Below are 20,727 nucleotides of genomic sequence, written 5' to 3'. Positions count from 1 at the left end.
CAAGGCTACAAAGAGAGACCCCGTCTCAAACTGGGTGCCACCAACGCACTGGGTATAGCTGAATCTTTTTTTTAATTAATTAATTTATTTATTATGTATACGATATTCTGTGTGTATGACTGCAGGCCAGAAGAGGGCACCAGACCCCGTTACAGATGGTTGTGAGCCACCATGTGGTTGCTGGGAATTGAACTCAGGACCTTTGGAAGAGCAGGCAATGCTCTTAACCTCTGAGCCATCTCTCCAGCCCCTAGCTGAATCTTATTTATTTATTGTTTGTTTGTTTTTCAAGACCAATTGGTTTCTTTGTAGCTTTGGTGCCTGTCCTGGAACTAGTTCTTATAGACCAGGCTGGCCTCGAATGGAGCTCCGCCTGCCTCTGCCTTCCCAGTGCTGAGATTAATGGCACGCGCCACCAACCCCAGAGGTATAGTTGAATCTTAAGATAAATCAATTCCCATCTTCTTGAGGAACTGCCACACTGATTTCCATAGTGGCCTTATGAGTTTGTTCTCCCACCAGCCATGGATAAGTGTTCCCAGCATGAGATGTCACTTTTTGTTTGTTTGTTTGTTTGTTTGTTTGTTTGTTTCAAGACAGGGCTCCTCTGTGTGGCCCTGGCTGTACTCAACATTCTTGCCAGCACGAGCTGTCACTTTGTTTGAAACTGAAGTTTTGGTTTTTCAAGACAGGGTTTCTCTATATAGCCCAGTCTGTCCTGGAACCCACTCTGTAAAGCAAGTTGACGTCTAACTCAGAGCTCCACCAGCTTCTGCCTCCCAGGTTCTGGGATTGAAGTTGTGAGCCACCACCACCAGTCTTGTCACCTGTCTCATTCATTTTAGCCATTCTGACAGGTGTAAGATGAAATCTTAAAGTAATTTTGATTTGCTTTACCCTGATGGCTAAGGATGTTGAACATTTCTTGAAGTGTTTCTCAGTCATTTGAGTTTCTTCTTTTGAGAATTCTCTGTTTAGCCAAGTGGCCATAGTGCACACCTTTAATCCCAGAACTCAGGAGGCAGAGGCAAGTGGATCTCTACAAGTTCGAGGCCAGCCTGGTCTACAGAGCAAGTTCCAGAATAGCCAGAGCTACACAGAGAAACACTATCTCAGAAATCCAAGAGAGAGAGAGAGAGAGAGAGAGAGAGAGAGAGAGAGAGAGAGAGAGAGAATTCTGTGTTTAGATCCGTACCTTGTTTGTTTGTTTGTTTGTTTGTTTGTTTTGGAGATAGGGTTTCTCTTTGTAGCAGTCCTGACTGTCCTGGAACTTACTTTGTAGACCAGGTTGGCCTCAAACTCAGAAGAGATCCAACTGCCTCTGCCTCCAGAGTGCTAAGATTAAAGTCCTACACTACCACTGCCCAGCCCACTGTTCATTTCTAATTTTGTTAATTTGGATATTCTCTTTTTACCTTTTAGTTAATTTGAATAAGGGTTTTCCAATCCTATTGATTTTCTCAAAGAACTAAATCTTTGTTTTATTGATTATAATTTTTGTATGTTTCTATTTTATTTCAGTGCTGAGTTTGAATTTTTTTCAATTACTCCTTTTGTGTGTGATTTCTTTTTGTTTTAGAACCTATTTGTGTACTATAAGTTACTAGTATGAGATCTCTTTAATTTCTTGTGTAGGCACACAATGCTATGAACTTGTTTCTAGAATTGCCTTCATTGTGTTCCAAAAATTTGGGCATATTTTGTATTTATTTTCTTTAATTTTATTCATTTATATTTTATGTATGAGCACTACCTGCATGCCAGATCTCATTATAGATAGTTGTGAGCGAACATGTTGCCAGGAATTGAACTCAGGACCTCTGGAAGAGCAACTAGTGCTCTTAGCTGCTAAGCCACCTATCTCTCCAGCCCCTTGCTTGTTTTTATTTTCATTTAGTTCTAGAAACTCTTTGGTTTCTTTCCTAATTTCTATCTTGACCCATTTTTTTTTCATCCAGTGGTGTGTTGTTCAGCTTCTATTTGTGAGAGTGTATAAACTTCGTGTTGTTTCTGTTGTTGTTACCCAAGTTTAATCCTTCTCTGGTTCTTGGGAGAGAGTGGTGACTTTGTGTTGCCTGCAGGGAATTCTTCAGGGACCCTGCTAGGTATGGCCACTGGGGATTCCAGGTAAAGTGTATTTCTGGGTTTTGGAAGCTGACACTTAGGAATGGAATTGGGTGGGACAAGGGCCTCAGCGGGTCTACTGGAGGGAGGCAAGTGGGGTGTTCCACCAGATCTGCTTATCTCCCTGGGGGTGGGAGCAGAGTGAGGGGAGGCGACAGCTGAAGACCTGCTTTAGAATGGGGATGAGGGCCGGGCGGTGGTGGCGCACGCCTTTAATCCCAGCACTCGGGAGGCAGAGGCAGGCGGATCTCTGTGAGTTCGAGACCAGCCTGGTCCACAAGAGCTAGTTCCAGGACAGGCTCCAAAACCACAGAGAAACCCTGTCTCGAAAAACCAAAAAAAAAAAAAAAAAAAAAAAGAATAGTATGGGGATGAGAGTAGAGGACTGGACTTGGACTTGAGAGGTGGAGGGAGAGGTGAGGCTGGGCAGTTAGCCTGTTTGCTTCTCTGATCAGAGTGGGAATGCCTGCTGGATAAAGCAGGGAGGGAGATTAGGAGAGGAAGATTGTGACTGACAGGAGATGAGGGAGGGGCGGGGGTGGGGTATACTGGAGGCCTTAGCCACAGTTCTGCTGCTGGACTGGGCGTGAGACTGGGGAATTGGTTTTGAAATACCTGAGGGAGAGGTGAAGGCCAGCAGTGAACTTCCCTGTCTCCCTGGTCAAAGTGGCCTGTGGCTCCCCAGAGAGTCTCTTCAGTGCACTGTCACCTGAAAAGCTGGCAGAACAATTGTTACACACATGGAGTTTCATTGTACTTAGTTGGAAGGGAACAGGCATCTTCAAAATACATTTTTTAAAGATTTATTTATTTATTATGTATACATTCTGCCTCCATGTATGCCCGCACACCAGAGAAGGGTGCCAGATCTCAGCACAGATGGTTGTGAGCCACCATGTGGTTGCTGGGAATTGAACTCAGGACCTCTGGAAGATCAGCCAGTGCTCTTAACCTCTGAGCCTTCTCTCCAGCCCTTCAAAATACATTTTTAAGAGGCGCTGGAGAGATGGCCTCTTCCAGAGGACCTGGTTTGGTTCCCAGTACCCACCCGGCAGCTCACAACTGTCTGCAACTCCAACATCTGACAGCCTCACACAGACATACATACAGGTGAAACAGCAATGTACATAAAATAGAAATGAATACGCTATCTTAAAAACACATTTTCAGCCGGGCGGTGGTGGCACACGCCTTTAATTCCAGCACTCGGGAGGCAGAGGCAGGCGGATCTCTGTGAGTTCGAGACCAGCCTGGTCTACAAGAGCTAGTTCCAGGACAGGCTCCAAAACCACGGAGAAACCCTGTCTCAAAAAACCAAAAAAAAAAAAAAAAAAAAAAAAAAAAACAAAAAACATTTTCAAGGGCTGGAGAGATGGCTCAGAGGTTAAGAGCACTGACTGCTCCTCCAGAGGTCCTGAGTTCAATTCCCAGTAACCACATGGTGGCTCACAGCCATCTATAATGAGATCTGGTGCTTTCTTCTGGCCTGCTGGCATACGTGGAAGGAATGTTGTATACATAATAAATAAATCTACAAAAAAAAACACATTTTCAAAATAAACTGTTTGAACTTCTTGTGTCTTTTTTGATGTTTGTTTTTAAATCTTTTTAAAAAATGTTTGAGTATAGCCTGGCAGTGGTGGTTCATGCCTTTAATCCCAGCACTCTAGGAGCAGAGGCAGGCGGATCTCTATGAGTTCAAGGCCAAGTTGGTCTACAAGAGCTAGTTCCAGGACAGGCTCCAAAGCTACAGAGAAATCCTGTCTTGAAAAAAAATGAGTATATAAGTGTATGTACACGATATGTGGGGTCGGAGGACAACTTTGTGGTATCAGGTCTTCTTCCATGTCGATTCTGGAACTCAAACTCAAATCACCAAGCATGCCCTTACCAGCTGAGCCATCTTGCCTTCCCAGTGTCCCAGCTTTTAGGTTATGTTGAGGTCTAGTTTGTGTCAGGTTTGTATTCTCTTTAACAGGTTATTCTACCTGTATGTATCTACATGGATGTTCTGCCTGCATGTATCCAATATGTACCACATGCATGTCTAGTTCCCATGAAGGTAAGAAAGGGGCATTGGGTCCCCTACAACTAGAGTTACAGTTGGTTGTGAGCCACTATCTAGGTTCTGGGAGTCAAACCTGGGTCCTCTGCTAGAGCATCAAGTGCTCCTAACCACTGAGCCATTTTTCCAGTCCCTCTTCCCCTTTGATACTGTGTTTCACTATGTAACCCTGGCTGTCCTGGAACTCCGTTTGTATACCAGGTTGACCTAGAGCTCAGAGAGACCTGTCAGCCTCTGCCTCCTACATGCTAGGATTAAGAGTGTGTGCCTGCCTGCCTCTACTACTAACTACCCCCAATCCTTTCATTTACTTGAAAATTAAAAATATTTGACTGTGTAGTGTGTATGTGTGTGCGCGTGCACACACATTCTATGTCATGTGGTCAGGGGACACCTTACAGGGATCATCAATTCTGTCATGTCATAGTAAAATAGCATTTTGACAAAGGATCACCCTATCTGGTCTAGAATTTGCTATGTAGACTAGGCTGGCCTAGAACTCACAGAGATCTGCCTGCCTCTGCCATTCTGGGATGAGATGATGGTCACACATTACTCGTCCCTTTCCAGGGCTTACCCGGGAGTAGTCAGTGTGGGAAGTTGTTGAGTGTCTGCCACCATGTCCTGCTCTATAAAAACCCTTAATTACAAAGTCCCTGGGCTTGATTTGCTTTTTTAGAGTCAGGATCTTACTGTGGGACCCAGGCTAATTTTGAAGTGTCCTTTGCTTTGCTTTTTTCTTTCTTCCTTGTTTTTGCTTTTCTTTGGTCCCTTTTCTAAAACAAGGTCTTGTATGTATCCCAGATTTCCTAGTACTCACTATGTGGCCTGCTTCAGCTTCCCAGTGCTGGGGCCACAGGCATAGCTCACCACCACCCCTGGTTTATGACATTCCTGTAGGCTGTGGACCAGTGGTGTCTGTGCTGTGTGGGTTTACCTGGAGCTGTCTCACATAGGCTCAAGGAAACCCCCCACATAGCACCCAGAGGACTGGATAATAAGAATCTTCCTGAGAGGGACCTTGGCGAGCCAAGGGGCCAAAGAACAGCAGGAAAAAGAGAGTGGGAATGGGTGGAGCTTGTCTCTTAAAGGGACCTTTTGCGCCTGCATACAGATTGTAGTGACATAGCAGCCCCAGCACCCTGGACTGACCAGGGTACTGCCTGAGAGCATCTCCGAACACTGGAGAACCAAAGACGGTACCCTGCTGGACTCTATCCAGGGTCACTGACTTTTAGGGAATTGCTTGTCCCCATCTCCTTTCTTGGACTTTGGTGACTGTAGAGTACACTGTAAACATCAACATTGCTCCACCCAATCCTACCGAATGAGTGACATCACCTGCTAGAAGGACAACACCCAAGAGTCACCAAGGCCTGCTTTTGTGGAAGCTCCTCATCAGCATTTTTGTATCTAGGGGTTGATTGCCAGTTGCCTAGTGAGCATCCTATGTTCCTATGGCAACATAGAGATGTTTGGCTTGTACTAGGATGAGGTGGATGACTGGATGCAAGTACATCTCCATCTGCTGTGTTGTGGAGCATGGGAACCAGGTGCTGCTAGGTCACCATGTCTCCAGGGGTCTGTTATTCAAACAGAGCAGCATGATGTGGCAGGGAGGGGGAGGGAGGGCACCCACAAGCTGCCAAGGACAGGTAAGAGCAACGAGGTGCCTAGGAAAGACAGGACTCAGGCCTACACTTCACCAAGCCCACACCTGAATAGACTGCAGCATCCACAGAACACTTAACAGAAGGCTGAGGGGTCATTGCTTGCAGGCTTCAGGGTACCAGTAAGGCCTGGCACAAGGAACTGTGAGAGCTGAGCCATTGGGGTGTTGGGAGTACAGTACTGCAAGAGAAGAGTCTGTCTCCATGGTGTGGAGAGCCAGAGGTCTCATAATCACAGGCACACTGCCCTTCTGAGGCTGCAGAACATGCCAGCTGCTGCTCTGACCTGGGCTACATCTCAGACCGTACAGCATGATCCTACCATTGTCCTCGGGCTAGCTCAGCACTCCTTTGTAAACTAATCACTTACCAAGTAAACAATGGCAGTCATTTGAAACACTTTTTTAAGGGTGTCCAAATGAAACTTTGACTGGCCTGAACTTGTGGCCATCCTCCTTTCTCTACTTCTCAAGTGCTAGGATTATAGGCATTAAGATATTAAGAACATTTGGAGAAAGATGCTCAGAAGAGAATAAGACGCACCCAAGGTGGAGAAGTGTATGTGCTTGCCAAGGGAGATCAGGAGAGAAAGTAAAATGTACCTAAGCATGGTACAAGTATCTCCTAGAGTAGGAATCGACTTGTCTCAGCATCAGATACATAAACCATTTTGTGGTCCGCAAGTTGCATCTCAAAAAGAAACCCACTTCCTTTCTTTTTCCTTTTTTTGGTTTTTCAAGACAGGGTTTCTCTGTGTAGCTCTGGCCATCTTGGAACTCACTGTGTAGACCAGGTTGGTCTAGAATTCAGAGATCCACCTGCCTCTGCCTCCCTAGTACTGAGGTCAAAGATGTGTGCCTCTACCTCCTGACGTTCCCTCCTCCCCCCACCCCTTTTCTTTTGATGAGTGAGGTAAGTGCGGTAGTTCTGTTGATGCCCTGGAGGGAAATATATGAATTCTAGTGATATGATGAAAACAGGAGCCAGTAGGGTTGCACAGGGGGCTTGGTACATGTGCTTTTCCTATAAATGGGGTTTCTGGTTAGATTCTTACAAAATTACAGGTTTGTAGCTAGGAAGGGAGAAAGGCCTTAAGCAATGAAGTTTGTTCTAATTCCTGCCAGGGAAATAGGCCTCAAACCTACCCCAGTCACACGGGTGTCTTAGATGAGAGCTAGGTAGGGACAGGACAGTCACTTCCCTGGCCCTTTCTCTTGAGAACTGAGTCACTCTGATAATGACAACCTCCTCTTGTCACCTGCTGTTTGGGGGCCCATAACGTCCTTGGTGCTGATGAACAATGAGCCCCAAAAATCCCTTTCTCAGGCAGGCAGTGGACGTGCATGCCTTTAGTCCCAGCACTCAGGAGGCAGAAGGGGGGGGGGGGATCTTTCTGAGTTCAAGGTCAGCCTGGTCTAGTGAGTTCCAGGACAGCCCTGGGATTAAAGGTGTAAGCCAGAACGCCCCACTGAAGAGAGAATTTTTTTTTAATTCTAGATAACCTCAGAATTTTCTTTTGGTTTTTTTTTTTTTTTTTTTTTTTTTTTGGTTTTTCGAGACAGGGTTTCTCTGTGGCTTTGGAGCCTGTCCTGGAACTAGCTCTGTAGACCAGGCTGGTCTCGAACTCACAGAGATCCGCCTGCCTCTGCCTCCCGAGTGCTGGGATTAAAGGCGTGCGCCACCATCGCCCGGCTCAGAATTTTTTAAATGTCATTTTTAATGATTTATTTATTATGTATATAGTGTTCTGGGCACCAGATCTCATTATAGATGGCTATGAGCCATCAAGTGGTTGCTGGGAATTGAACTCAGTACCTCTGGAACAGCAGTCAGTTCTCTTAACCTCTGAGCCATCTCTCCAGCCCAAAGAGAGATTTCTTTTGTCTCGTTTTGGAGTGTTAGGTCCATAGATGCTTGTCTTCAAAGTGATGGCGGCTTCTGTGTTAGTGAAAGTTCTTCACCTTCCTGGCTGACAGGAAGCAGGCAGGCACCATACAGACCTCAGGATCAGACCCATAACTAGGCTTCTTCCAGACCTGCAGTGCCTCCTTGTGGTCACTGACACCATGAGCCCCACAGCAGGTGACCTGGACACCATCACAGACCTTTGTTTTAGACTATGCTTCACTAATGACCCAGACATCTCTGCGGTCAAGCTGATAGTCAAGGCATCAGTCCAAATCTTATATCTATTTAACCAGCAGTGTGCTGATACACGTGATCACAGATCAACTATTTCCCTTGTACTTGGAGCCTTTCAGGAAAGTAAAGTCTGAGATTCCAGCTTGCGCACGCACACACACACACACACACACACACACACATATTGAGTGCCAGTGCTTAACCCTAAGCCTTAACTCATGCTAGGCAAGTGCTCTATCACTGAGATCTACCCTCAGTCCTTACAAATCACTTCTGTAACAATACAATATATGTATTGTTACTTTTTCTTTTTGGAGACAAGGTTTCTCAGTAGCTTTGGAACCTGTCCTGAAACTCGCTCTGTAGACCAGGCTGCTCTCGAACTCACAGATCTGCCTGCCTCTGCCTCCTGAATGCTGGGATTAAAGGCGTGTGCCACCATCACCTGCCTACATTTTTATCTTTTGTATTGGTCCATGCACACGCATACACACGTGCCTGTCTTCTATGATGTAGACTGCCTTGGCGAGTCACTCAGTCTAGGGTTGTAACCCGCCTGGCAGGTCAGTAATTCCAGGGTCCTGGAGAGGCGCCGTCTGAAAGACATGGGCGGGAGAAAGGAAGGAGGCCATGCTAGGTTTGTCAGAGCCTCCGTTTATTAGAGTCATGGTTACAGCTTATATAGCCCCTGGATGAGGAATTTGGGGGGGGGTAGGGGCATGACCAGAGCAGGAAGGGATCTTGCAGCGTGATCCACGCTGGTCACAAGGTCGTTGGCCAGGAGGTTACGATCGGCCAGGTCACGATTCCTCCTAGTTCTCTAGATAGTTGGAGTGTGGGGTGGGTTCCGCTAACAGCTCTCTATTAACAGATAATTGGGTGTGGGATAGGCTCTGCCAATAAAACAATTCTAAATACTGTTAGGGTGTGGAGCTGTCTGCAAACTCCTCAGGGCAATGGTTCCTGCAATGATTTTTTGGGGGAAATGGCTCCTGACGCTATGATGCATGTGGAGGTCAGGGAACTTGGAAAGTCAGTTCTCTCCTTCCACTATGGTTCCAGGGTTGAACTTGGGTCATTGGGATTGATGGTGGGAGTCCTTACCACTAAGTCCTCTGACTGGTTCTGCTTTATCCTTTGGAGACGGGCTGGCAATGCAGCACTGACTGGCCTAGAATTCACGATGTAGTTGGGTGAGTTCTAAAGGCAGTGGTACAGGCCTTTCATACCAGCACTTGGGAGGCAGAAGTAGAGGCAGAGGGATCTCTAAGTTTGGGGCCAGCCTGGTCTACAGAACAAGTTCCAGGACAGCCAGGCTATACAGAGAAACCTTGTCTCAAAAGAAGAAGAAAAAAAGAATTGACTACATACTACAGCTGACCTGCTCCTCCTGTCTCTGCTCTGGGTGATGAACTGCTGCAGGTGTCACACACACACACACACCCCGCTGTGAACACTTTGACCTTCGGATGAATGAGTTCCCTGAAGAGAGCTAAAGCTCTGCTCCACCAGTGGCTGTGCATCCCTCCAAGAATGGAGCCTTGAGATGGTGGGAAACAGGATATCCACACCCGTCTATGTCCCATCTGCCTTCTTTCGTTACAGTGATGACAATTTTAGTTTGAAGTGTCAATATTTACAAATGCCAGAAGCTATCTTTTTTTATAAGGACTGAAACTAACATGTAATACTTTAGATGTCGATTTAATGTGTAGCAGTTTATGAATGAACGGAACATATTGAGACCTAGATTCAGGAAGAGCAGGAGACCAGTCACAGGGTCTCTTGGGAGGATCGGGCCACTGAGCCTCTCAGGACGTGCTGTGCTTTGGAGTAGGCAGCAGGGTTCAGATCCAGCTGTGTGGTCCCTCTGCCTGTCTCCCATCTGTAGGATGAGGAACCTTAATGTCTAGTCTAGGCAGCTGAGCTCCTAGATTCCGTGACCATGTTTGCCAATAGTGACGGAGCAAGTCCACCACCCAGGGGGCGATTCTGTCACAGGCTATCCAGTTTGCTCATCAGGAAACAAAGCACGGCTCTTCTCATCTTTTTTTAAAAATATTTATTTATTTATTATGCATACAATATTCTGTCTGTGTGTATGCCTGCAGGCCAGAAGAGGGTACCAGACCTCATTACAGATGATTGTGAGCCACCATGTGGTTGCTGGGAATTGAACTCAGGACCTTTGGAAGAGCAAGCAATGCTCTCAACCACTGAGCCATTTCTCCAGCCCTCTTCTCATCTTTTTTAAGTTGAATTTTATTTAAGATTAATCTATTCTTGGTTATGAGTGTAGATGCCTGAGGCAGTCAGCAGGTGGCACTGGATTCCCCTAGAGCTGGAGTTCTGAGCTGCCTGGCAGGCGAGCTGGAAACTAAACTCAGGTCCTATCAGGAGGCTTGCTCTTAACCACTGAATCATTTCTCCAGCCATCAACTTATTCTGAAACGGGGTCTCTCATTATCTCAGACTGGCCTCGAGCTTACCATATAGTTGAAGATGACTCTGAACTCCCTATCCGAAAGTCTCCATCTCCTCAGCACTCAGATTTCAATAATGGGCCATTACACCTGATTCCTACGGTGCTAGGCATAGGACCCAGGGCTTCTGTGCATGCCAGGCAAGCCCTCTGCCCACTGAGGTAAGCCTCCAGTCCTTCCCTTCCCACTGTAAGGACCTACGAAAGTGTCACAGGCCATGCTGACTACTGAAACCAAATGCCGGAGACCATGGCTTAAAGACAACAGAAACTGGAGCAGATGGCCGTGGTGATACATGAGTATAAACAGATGCTGAGGCACAGGTAAGACAGGAGGATGGGATGGAGGAAGGGAGGAAAATAGTGAGAGACAGGCATGTCAGGAGACCACGCCGCAGGTCTCTGAAGGCAGCTGTTCCCAGGCAGAGAGCCATGCAATGGGTGAGAGACCAAGATGGATAGGCACACCATGCAGAGTGAGTTTGGATATTTATTTGGTGGGTTATGGAATAGAAAGAGGGAAGGGGAAAAAGGGAAAAGAGCAGAGAGGAAGAGAGAGAGAGAGGAGGGGAAGGGGAGAAGGGGGAGAGGCAAAAGCAGCCTCTTTGACAGAGAGACACAGAAAAAAAAGACTCAGACTGGAAGTGGAAGATCCACCTGCCTCAGCGGTGGAGGGGCTGGGGTGGTGGTGGTGGTGGTTTGTTGTTGATTGCCTTGCCAGGTTACTCAGTCTAGGGGTTGTAACCCGCCTGGCAGTTCAGTTATTCCAGGGTCACGGAGAGGTACTATCTGGAAGATAATGGGCTAAGAGAGAAGAAGGCCAGGCAGATTTGTCGAAGCCTCCGTTTATTAGAATCAGGGTTACAGCTTATATAGGATAAGGAATTGGGGGGGGGGGCACAGGGGCCTGGACTCTTGTCTCGTGGTTCACGTCGGTCACGTAGGCCAGGAAGTCACAAGTTGACACACCTAGTTCTCTAGATAGTTTGGAATGTGGGGCGGGTTCCGCTAACAGATAGCTCTCTATTAACAGCTAATTGAGTGTGGGGTAGGCTCTGTCAATAGAACTATTCTTAACACAATTGGGGGTGTGGGGTTCTCTGCAGACTCCCCAGGGTGATGTTAGGAGGAAACGGCTCCTGACAGTTTGTCTCCTAAAGGGACAGGACAGACTGTTACAGTCACCCTGGTAATAAACACAGGCCTCAAGCCTCACACAGATCCTAGGACTCTCTCTGTCCCCATTAGGGCCTCTCTGTGATGGTCTGGCCCTGATAGGGGTAATGACCATTGGTGTTAGGGCTGCTACATAGAAGCCAAGGTCCTGGAGCTTACAGGTGAGTAAGATGTCCCTAAGATGCAGGAAATTCTGTCAGTGCTAGGGCAGGATGTCCCAACCCACAGCTGAATGGACCAGAGTCCATCTTAATCTCTACAGCAGCAAGACCACAGCCAAATGTCTTTGGGAAAAGTATGGAGCCTTGATACAAGGGCTTGGCACTGTCTGGAGGAACTGCAGGAAGGGAGAGACAAGAGGGTGGCCTAGGTTAAACAGTAACACCATGATGGACTGGCGAGCCTGAAGAAGAAGGTGCTCAAGACCTAGTAGGTTCCAAGCCATTACCTCGCCCCAATTCAGGACCCGTGGGTCTGTAGTAGTGCCTCCAGTGCCCTCCCCACGTCTACTGGCCCTTCAGCTTTTTCTCTGAAGGGTCTCAAGCCTTTGCCAACATTACTATTGTATTAGTTACTTTTGCTTCATTTTTTTAGATCTTCATATATTCTAGATGGATTCTCTGGGCATTGGAGATACGTACATTATGTAAATAGAAAGAATATATGGTTACTGGGTGATGGTGGCACACACCTTTAATCCCAGCATTTGGGAGGCAGAGGCAGGGGGAGCCCTGTAGTTCAAGGCCAGCCTGGTGGCAGAGCGAGGTCCAGGACAGCCAGGACTACACAGAGGAACTCTGCCCAAAAATCCAAAAACAAAACAAAAAATAACAACAACAACAACAAAAAAAAAGGATTTTGAGCATCACATCTCCATAATACAGTGCAAACATTTTCCACTCTGTGGCTTTGCTACTCTGGGTTTCCTTGTTTTGTTTTTTTGAGACAGAGTTCTGTTATGCAGCCCTGGCTGTTCTGAAACTCATTTTATAGACAGGCTGGCAGAACTCACAGAGTGCTGGGTTTAAAGGCATGCACTTTAAAGCCAGCTACAAGAAACACTTGTTTTTTTTTCCCCTGAGACAGGGTTTCTCTGTGTAGTCCTTGCTGTTTTGGAACTCTCTCTGTAGACCAGGCTGGCCTCAAACTCAGAGATCCGCCTGCCTCTGCCTCCCAAGTGCTGGGATCAAAGGCATGCACCACCCTTCCTACAAGCAACATTTTTATGCTGAGAATCTTAGCATAGGAGAGTTGGAGGGGGCCAAAATGTTGCAGAATTCTTAATAAAAACTCATATTACAGGGTGGAAGCTGGGAGATCAGAGAAGCAGTGCAGGCAGCCACTAGAGAGACCTTTTACCTCTACCAAATCCTCAGACTGAAAGGGCGAGCCTGTCTCTATGAATCTTCAGACTGCATGCTGTCTCCTCCCGTTTTATATTCCTCTCTCTGCCCAGCCATAACGCTCCTGTTTCCACCTCCTTAGTGCGGGATTAAAGGGGTGTGACTCATAAGTACTGGGATTAAAGATGTGAGCCTCTACCACCTGGCTGTTTCTCTTTGAGACTGGATTATTCTAAGTGTAGCCCAGGATGGCCTTCAACTCAGAAATCTGTCTGCCTCTGCCTCCCCAAGTGCTGAAATTAAAGGTGTATGCTGCCACCACCGCCTGGCCTCTATGGCTAACTAGTGGCTTAGTTCTGCACTCTGACCATCAGGCAAGCTTTATTTGGTAGATTGCAAATACAATCTTCCTCCATTCTCGTGTGGCCCTGAGCACAGGACTCTGTGGGCACGCATGTTAGGGACAGAGTGCAGCGCTGGGTTTTCTCCATGTTGATCAGACTCTGGGACTGTGTTCCACAGCCCTGAGCTTAACCAACCTCTGTATCTTTCTAAATTACTCAGGCTGTGGTGTTCAGTTACAGCAACAGAAATGGACCAAGGCGCCGGGTGGTGGTGGCGCACGCCTTTAATCCCAGCACTTGGGAGGTAGAGGCAGGTAGATCTCTGTGAGTTCGAGGGCAGCCTGGTCTACAAGAGCTAGTTCCAGGACAGGCTCCAAAGATACAGAGAAACCCTGTCTCCAAACAAACAAACAACAACAACAAAAAAAAAGAGAAATGGACTAAGGCACAATTCCTATTTCTCTCCTAGAAGCAGGAGTCTTCATAGATTGCTGAAGGTTCTAAGGACTGCAGTCAATAAACTTCAGAGCTATTTGACTTGATACATATTATATATTTTGAAATAAGGTCTCACTATGTAACTCTGGCTGGCTTTGAACTTACTATGTATTCCAGACTGGCCTCCAACATATATAGATCCACCTGCCTCTGCCTTCTAAGTGATGGGATTAAAGGCATGAGCCATGTGCCTAGCTGCTTTGGAGATGGTCTCCCTAGGCAACCCCTGCCTTAGTCCCAGTGCTAGGATTACAAATATGTGTCACCACACCACCTTGAAGGAACAAGGAGCCCCTGCGGTTGAATCTATCAGGCCCCATGGCATTGGAGCATGTTTTGTGCACTTTTTCAGACTCTCTTTTCTCTTTCCTGGGGGCTGTTGATCAAAACTGGGAGTGCACAGTGTGCTGAGCTATGGACTGGCCTGCTTCACTATCTCAGCCTGTGCCTGAGCCTACAGCTGCATATGGCATCAGCAGGCCCAGCACAAGAGTGGGAATTTGTTGGGGACCAGCCTTGACAAAAACACCCCTTGCTGGGGTAGAGGCGTGGGGATTTATAAATATAGCAAAGACTATAAAGACACAAGTGAAAATAATAAAACAGAGAAACATAGAATAGTATCAGGAGAGAATTCCAGTGAGTACTGAAATTCGCCTGTGTTTAATTTCCAATTTCTTAAAATATCCCTGACCCCAAAAGGTAGGAGTAAGACAAAAAACTACATCAATATGATACAAGTAAATGAACAGACCAGTTGAAGGTCACAGACTACTACTTCCTAAGGTAACAAAGCATTCTGTAGGCAAATGTGGAATCCAAAGTCATCTCTCTCTTTTGTTTTTTAAGATTTATTTATTTTCTGTATATGAGTTTTCTATTTGTGTGCACACCTTTATCCCAGGAGAGGGCATCAAATCCCACTAGAGATGGTTGTGAGCCACCATGTGGTTGCTGGGAATTGAACTCAGGACCTCTGGAAGAGCAGGCAGTGCTTGCCATCTTTCCAGCCCCCAAAGTTAGCTCCTTAAGGGAACTGGAATTTAGCTGTGTCTTCAGACTTTTGTTTGGGGGTAGAAATGTGTCTACTTCTCTATTCCTGAAATACAAGGTCTGGTTATTAGTCCCACCTGTTGACAATAACCTTGAGCGAGCAGAAGTCTCTGACCTAAATCTAGGTGTGACCTTTATTTCAGGTAACCTTGACTAGGGGTAAGTTCCTACTCTCTGAACTTTGGTCAACAGAGAAATAGGCTCAGATTTTCAGGTATCCACAGGAATTACATGGGCCAGGGCACGGAAGGTGAGAGGCCTCCAGTGTTCTGTGCCAGGACAGATTGGGAACTTAAGAAAGTTCTAGGCGTGAGTGGAGACTACACCATTGTAAATTGAGTCCTCTCTCGCAGGCCAGAAAGAAGGCCGTGTGGAGGGGGCAGGGCATTCCCTGGTCGGGTGGAGGAACAGGTGGCTTGGGGCTAAAATCGTCAGAGGGAGAGATGGTGGCCCTGGCTTGAGTTGTGTCTCCAGATCTTGGTTTGGTGTATCAGCGAAGGAGAGGGTGGCTGTACTCTGGAAAGGAGCACCCTGCACGCTAGTGCTGGGTGGCTGGATGTGAGTCCTCGGCTTACCTGGGCACTCGCAGTGGAAGGTGAGAGACAAGACGCAATGGCATCCTTCCACCAGCAGAGAGCAGTGTTGGGTCTCAGGAGAGACACAATCCCGCATTCCTGAGATAGCAAAGTTTCCCAGCCTCCATCCTACCGAGCCCGCAGCTTTCCCTCCAGACTCTAGGGTTGTGCAGTCAAGGCGGAGCTGTGGACCTCCGAGGGAGACGTGGCTGCTGGAAGGCCCTGCTCCACACCAGCCTTGCTTGCTACCACACCATCTTGCTGTTCTTAGGACAGTGGCTATTTACAAAGCCAGCTCTCTGGGCTACTTTAATTTTGCTTGTTTGGGACCTTTCCCTCCCTCCCTCCCTTCTTCCCTCCCTCCCTCCCTTCTTCCCTCCTTTTCCTTAGAGGCAGGGCCTCCTACATTGCCTCGTTTCCACCCCCCTCCACCGCCCCTCCCCACACCTGGACACTTAGGAACTCTTACCACTGAAGCCAGGCTGGCTTGTTGGCTGAGGGCCAGCCACGCTGCTGCACTTAGCTGCATTGACTGGATCCCAGCCACAGACACACTGGGCTCCATTTCTCACTCCAGTTCAGAGGGAGTGACCATGGTGTCCATCCTCTTGTGATGAGCAGCCATGCCCATGCTTCCCAGGCTTCCTGGTGCTCAGAAACACAATCCACATTTTTATTTATTTTTTGTGAGACAGGTCTCACGTATACCAGGCTGGCCTTGAACCCTGTTTCCCCCTCCTGAGTTCTAGGATTCTATGTATTGTGTAATCATCTCCTTTTTTTTTTTAGTTTTTTTTTTTTTTTTTTTTGGTTTTTTCGAGACAGGGTTTCTCTGTGGCTTTGGAGCCTGTCCTGGAACTAGCTCTGTAGACCAGGCTGGTCTCGAACTCACAGAGATCCACCTGCCTCTGCCTCCCGAGTGCTGGGATTAAAGGCGTGCGCCACCACCGCCCGGCTAGTTTTTTTTTTTAAAAAGATTTATCTTTATTTTTGTGTGCATTGGTCTTTTACCTGCATATAATATGTCTGTGTGTGGGTGCCAGATCACTTGGATCTGAAGTTACAGACAGTTGTAAGCTGCTTTGTGGGTTCTGAGAATTGAATCCCGGTCCTCGGGAAGAGCAGACAGTGCTCTTAACCAGAGCCATCTCTCCAGCCCCTCATGTCTAGTTTTTGTGGTGCTGGGATCGAACCTTTTCCTTTCTTTCTTTCTTTCTTTCTTTTTTTTTTCTGGCGGCGGGGAGGGTTTTGAGGTAGGGTTTGTGTAACTGGAACTCACTTTGTACACCAGGCTGGCCTCGTACTCAAGAGATCCACCTGCTCTGCCTTGAGTGCTGGGATTAAAGGTGTGCGCCATCGGGGTTCTTCGTGATTGGCAGGCACTATCAACTGACCTGCTGCATGCCCCCCAAACAGATGTCATTATTCTTGGGGGGCTCAAGGTCTTGTGCTCCATAGCTGAACTTGAGTCCCCAGCTCCCATCTACTAGCCCTTCCTTGCCCCCCATCAATTCTGTGTTACTGGGGCTGGTCCTGAGCAAATCTCTCCCGAGTTCAGGAAATCCTGTCTCCATCCCCAAAGCAGAGGTGAGCAGGGCCAGGTATGAGTACCCGTTTGTGTTCATCTCTTGAAGGGAGACCCACCATTTTTTTTATTTTATTTATTTATTTATTAAAGATTTCTGTCTCTTCCCCGCCGCCGCCTCCCATTTCCCTCCCCCTCCCCCAATTAAGTCTCCCCCCAGCCCGAAAAGCAATCAGGGCCCACCATTTCTTTTATCCTAGACAGGATTTAAGCTCTTCATCGTCCTGCCTCAGCCTTCTGAGTAGCTGGGGTGGCGGTCTACAGTACCTCCTAGTTTCCTCTCTTCCTTTTGACATGTATTGGAAGGAGAATGGACTTCGAAGACGCTGCAGTGTGCAAGGTGATTTTAGGAGCTGCCGCCTCCACAGAAAAGGCTTCAGGGACAGTTGGACAGGACCAGGACCACTTTGTCAGCAACAAGTGGGTTAATGACAGATGTGCTCATTCCGCCGGTCTCAGAGCAAAGCTCCGGGGCTCCGAGCCTTGGAACGGAGGAGATCCGAGTAGATCTGCTTCCTGACAGACAGCTGACAAAACTAATCTTGAACTCGCTGGGCTTCCTTGGTGCTTTATTAAGATTATCTAGGTTGTCGAGCCGCGCCGGGAGGTGGCGGTGTGGTCGCGTGCACGGGCCTGGCCGCGTCCAAGTTCAAGCTCTGGGTGGGGAGCCAGCTTCCCGTCGCCGTTTCGTTAATAACTTAAAGAGCCAGGCCTAGGTGCAGGGGCGGGGGCGCGGCGGGACGCGGCCCGGGCTCTGCCTCTCGGCGCGGGAGGACCCCGACTCGGGTCGCAGTGCTGGGCTGGCCGTGCCCGGAAGCCAGAACTCGCCGCGTTCGGCCGCAGGGAAGGTCTCGGCCCGTGTGCCCCGGGTCGCCTCTAGGGTCCCACACTCCGGGCAACCAAGCCGGGGGTGGGGGGCGCCACCGTTCTCAAACCCCCACCCCATCTCAGCTGCCCGGCGTGCGCGCGCCGCCTCCAGCCTCCTCCCCTGTCTCCTCCTTCCCCCGCCACTTTCTCCCTCCTCCTCTCCCCCCCTTCTCCCGGCCGTCCCCTCCCTCCTTCCCGCCCTCTCCCTCCTCCCCGCCGTCCCCTCCCTCGTCGTCCCTCTCGCCCCTCCTCCTCCCCTCCCTCCTCCCGCTCCCCTCCCCCTCCGCTCCCGCCACCTCCGCCCGCCGCCCCGGCCGCGTCGGGTAAACCTGTTCTGCGAGGCGGCCGCGCCGGGGCGGATCGAGCGGCCGGCGGCTCCTCGCGGCTCGCGGCGTCGGGGCCCGTGGAGCGCGCGGCCGAGGCGGCCGCGGCCCTCGGCGGCGCCACCATGTACTCGGGAGCCGGCCCCGGTGAGTCCGCGCGGCGCCCGGCGCTCGTGCCGCGGCGGTTGGCGGGGGGGCGGGCGGGGCGGGCGGGGGCGACGGGGCCTGTGGGGCAGCGAGGTGGCCTCGGGGTGGCCGGGCAGGGCCTCGGGGCGGGGAGGCCCAGCTCGCCCGAGCGGCGCGGCCGGGACGAGTGTGGGGCCCAGGCCCGGCCTCAGCGGGTCGCCGTCCTCCCGCAGCGCTCCTCCCGCCGGCCCGAGCGTAGAGCTTCGGCCCAGGGGCGGGGAGCTGGACGGGTCGGGAACCGAACCCCGGGGCCCCAGAGCCGCCATCAGCCGCTCGGGCGCAGTTCCACGCCGGGCAGCCGCCCTCCCCATTCAAGTGTTAATCGCCCTGCGATTTCCTAGCGGAGCGGGTGGCCGCCGTGGCACCCCTTCCCACCAGCGTGCCCTTTTCTCTGGAAAAGTTCCAGAAAACTTAAAAACACCAACGGGGTTCCCCACTCCGCTTCCCCAGCGGAGTGGAGGGCCGTTTACTCGCGGGTCTGAGCAAGCAGTCAAGTGTTGGAAGGCTTTTTCGCCTTCTCCCGCCAGGCACGTGGCTCCATTTCCCGGCTATTCCGCCGCTTGCTCGGGCTCAGCCGGCCCCCTTTTGTCCGCCAGGCTGTACTTGGCGCCCGCGGGCCCTCCCTGCTGCCCACCTGACCTAGTGGTTTGGCCCCCGGGACCTCCCCAGACTTCCCCACTGTGGGGCCTGGGAACCTCCCAGATCTCCCCCGGTTCCCTGTGGTGCCTGTTCGGTGCCTAGTGCGCCTCCTCTCCTGATGTCAGGGCTCCTCTAATGCCCACTGGCCAACTTCTAAATGCATTATAGGGCTTCCGGCAATTTGAAGACCCGTTTAACCTTGCGCCTGGAGGTGACCAGGCCCTTGGGGGCAGTTGGTAGGGGTTTGGAGGCCGCCTTCGAAGTGGCCAGGGCAGCCTCCTGCCAGAGTGTGGGAATCCCCCAGCTCAGCGCTGTGGAGAAACCCAGAAAATCCTTAGCTCTGAGGCTGTACGTTTTTCCAGAGTGTCAGTTTCTAGTGACTTCCTTGGGGACGAGGCCAGGCTTTCCTCTATTTTGCGTGTGGATCCTTTCAGCCTATCACTGTGGGTCTTCATTCTAAAGACAGGCAAGTGGAGGCTCAGAGAGGTTAAGAGCCCTGTAAACATCCTGGAGCCAGCAACCTGTTTGAACACTCCTGTGGAAGTGGCTCTTAGTCCCTTTGACCTTGACCCACCGTTGGAACTACCTGTTTGGTGCGGATTAGGCCAGTGGATTCCCAGATAGGGTGGAAATAAACCTACTGTGTGTTCTGCTAGGGGATGTTGCCTTTTAGAAAAGAATGCCATAGCCCTCTGGATCAACCGGTTCGTTTTGGTCACTGGCAGCTTTGAAGATGGCTGCTGTTACTGCGTGGGGCTCTGCATGGTGGCCTGAGGGAGAGACAGTCCCCTCTAATGGCAGGCTGGGAAGGAACCCAAGTTCCAGGTGGGCCACTGTGCCGTAATTGCAAGGCTGGAGCGCAGCTCCATTTTATTTTACATACCACGGCTTTTAATTTTGCTTAATAGAACCCCCAATACAATCTCATCAATGAGACTCAACCATATTCCCAAATTTAGGAGAATGGAAGGCAATTGGACCTGAATTCTAGGAAAGTTAGCGTTTTCCTGTTCCCTGGCTTGCTGGGAAGTAAATACTTAGTAAATTAACTGTAAAAATAGAATTCCCAATGGGTTTTTACAGTGCCTGTTACAAACACTGTTACAGGTGTGAAGTTAGTGTCAGGGCCAAGGCTCATAACTTGACAGGTTTGGGTTTGTTTTGTTTTTCCTTCCTGAACTATTGGTAGGGGTTTTGGGTATGTAAATTCTCTACCCACCCAGAAACTTTTGTAGGTGGGATCCCCCCACCTAAGGTTCTTAAACTGTCTGGAAGCAGCTCTGTCTCCGGCTTTATAGCCCAGGAGGATTTGCTACAAAGTAACCTCTGACGGTGAAACTGGGTTGAGAGTTGCCAGTCAAGACTGACTTTGAGCAACGGTACATGCACACACTGTGGTCTCTAATGCCAGCAGTTGGCCCTGCTCCCCGATTTCTCCCCGACTCCCAGTTGTGTTTGAGGGTACTACTGCAGCTTGGCGGCCTCTGTGCTGAGTGCTGCCAAGGGCTGGAATTTACATTTGTGGGAAATCTCCCCCTAGTAGCCTGTGGAAGAATTTAAATAAAGGGGGGGGGGTGTCGTGTAAAAGCTTTTGGCTTACACATTCTTAAGAAGCAACATTTTGTAACACCGTTGGGTTTATTCTTTACAGTTCA

The 20,727-nt window shown here is 49.4% G+C and overlaps 1 protein-coding gene across 1 annotated transcript in view; it reads left to right on the top strand.

Annotated features, from left to right (window-relative positions):
• Positions 1-18,200: 18,200 nt before the first annotated feature.
• Ago2 (argonaute RISC catalytic component 2) overlaps positions 18,201-20,727 on the top strand; it is a 75,556-nt gene continuing 73,029 nt past the window's right edge. The window contains exon 1 of the mRNA XM_075959478.1: positions 18,201-18,394. Within this exon, the coding sequence (XP_075815593.1) occupies positions 18,373-18,394 (22 nt within the window). The 5' untranslated portion in view covers positions 18,201-18,372. The remainder of the gene's footprint in view (positions 18,395-20,727) is intronic.

The sequence above is a fragment of the Microtus pennsylvanicus genome, chromosome 2 (assembly GCF_037038515.1).
Source record: "Microtus pennsylvanicus isolate mMicPen1 chromosome 2, mMicPen1.hap1, whole genome shotgun sequence".
NCBI classification, from domain to species: Eukaryota; Metazoa; Chordata; class Mammalia; order Rodentia; family Cricetidae; genus Microtus; species Microtus pennsylvanicus.
This window is presented reverse-complemented; position numbering and strand designations above follow the sequence as displayed.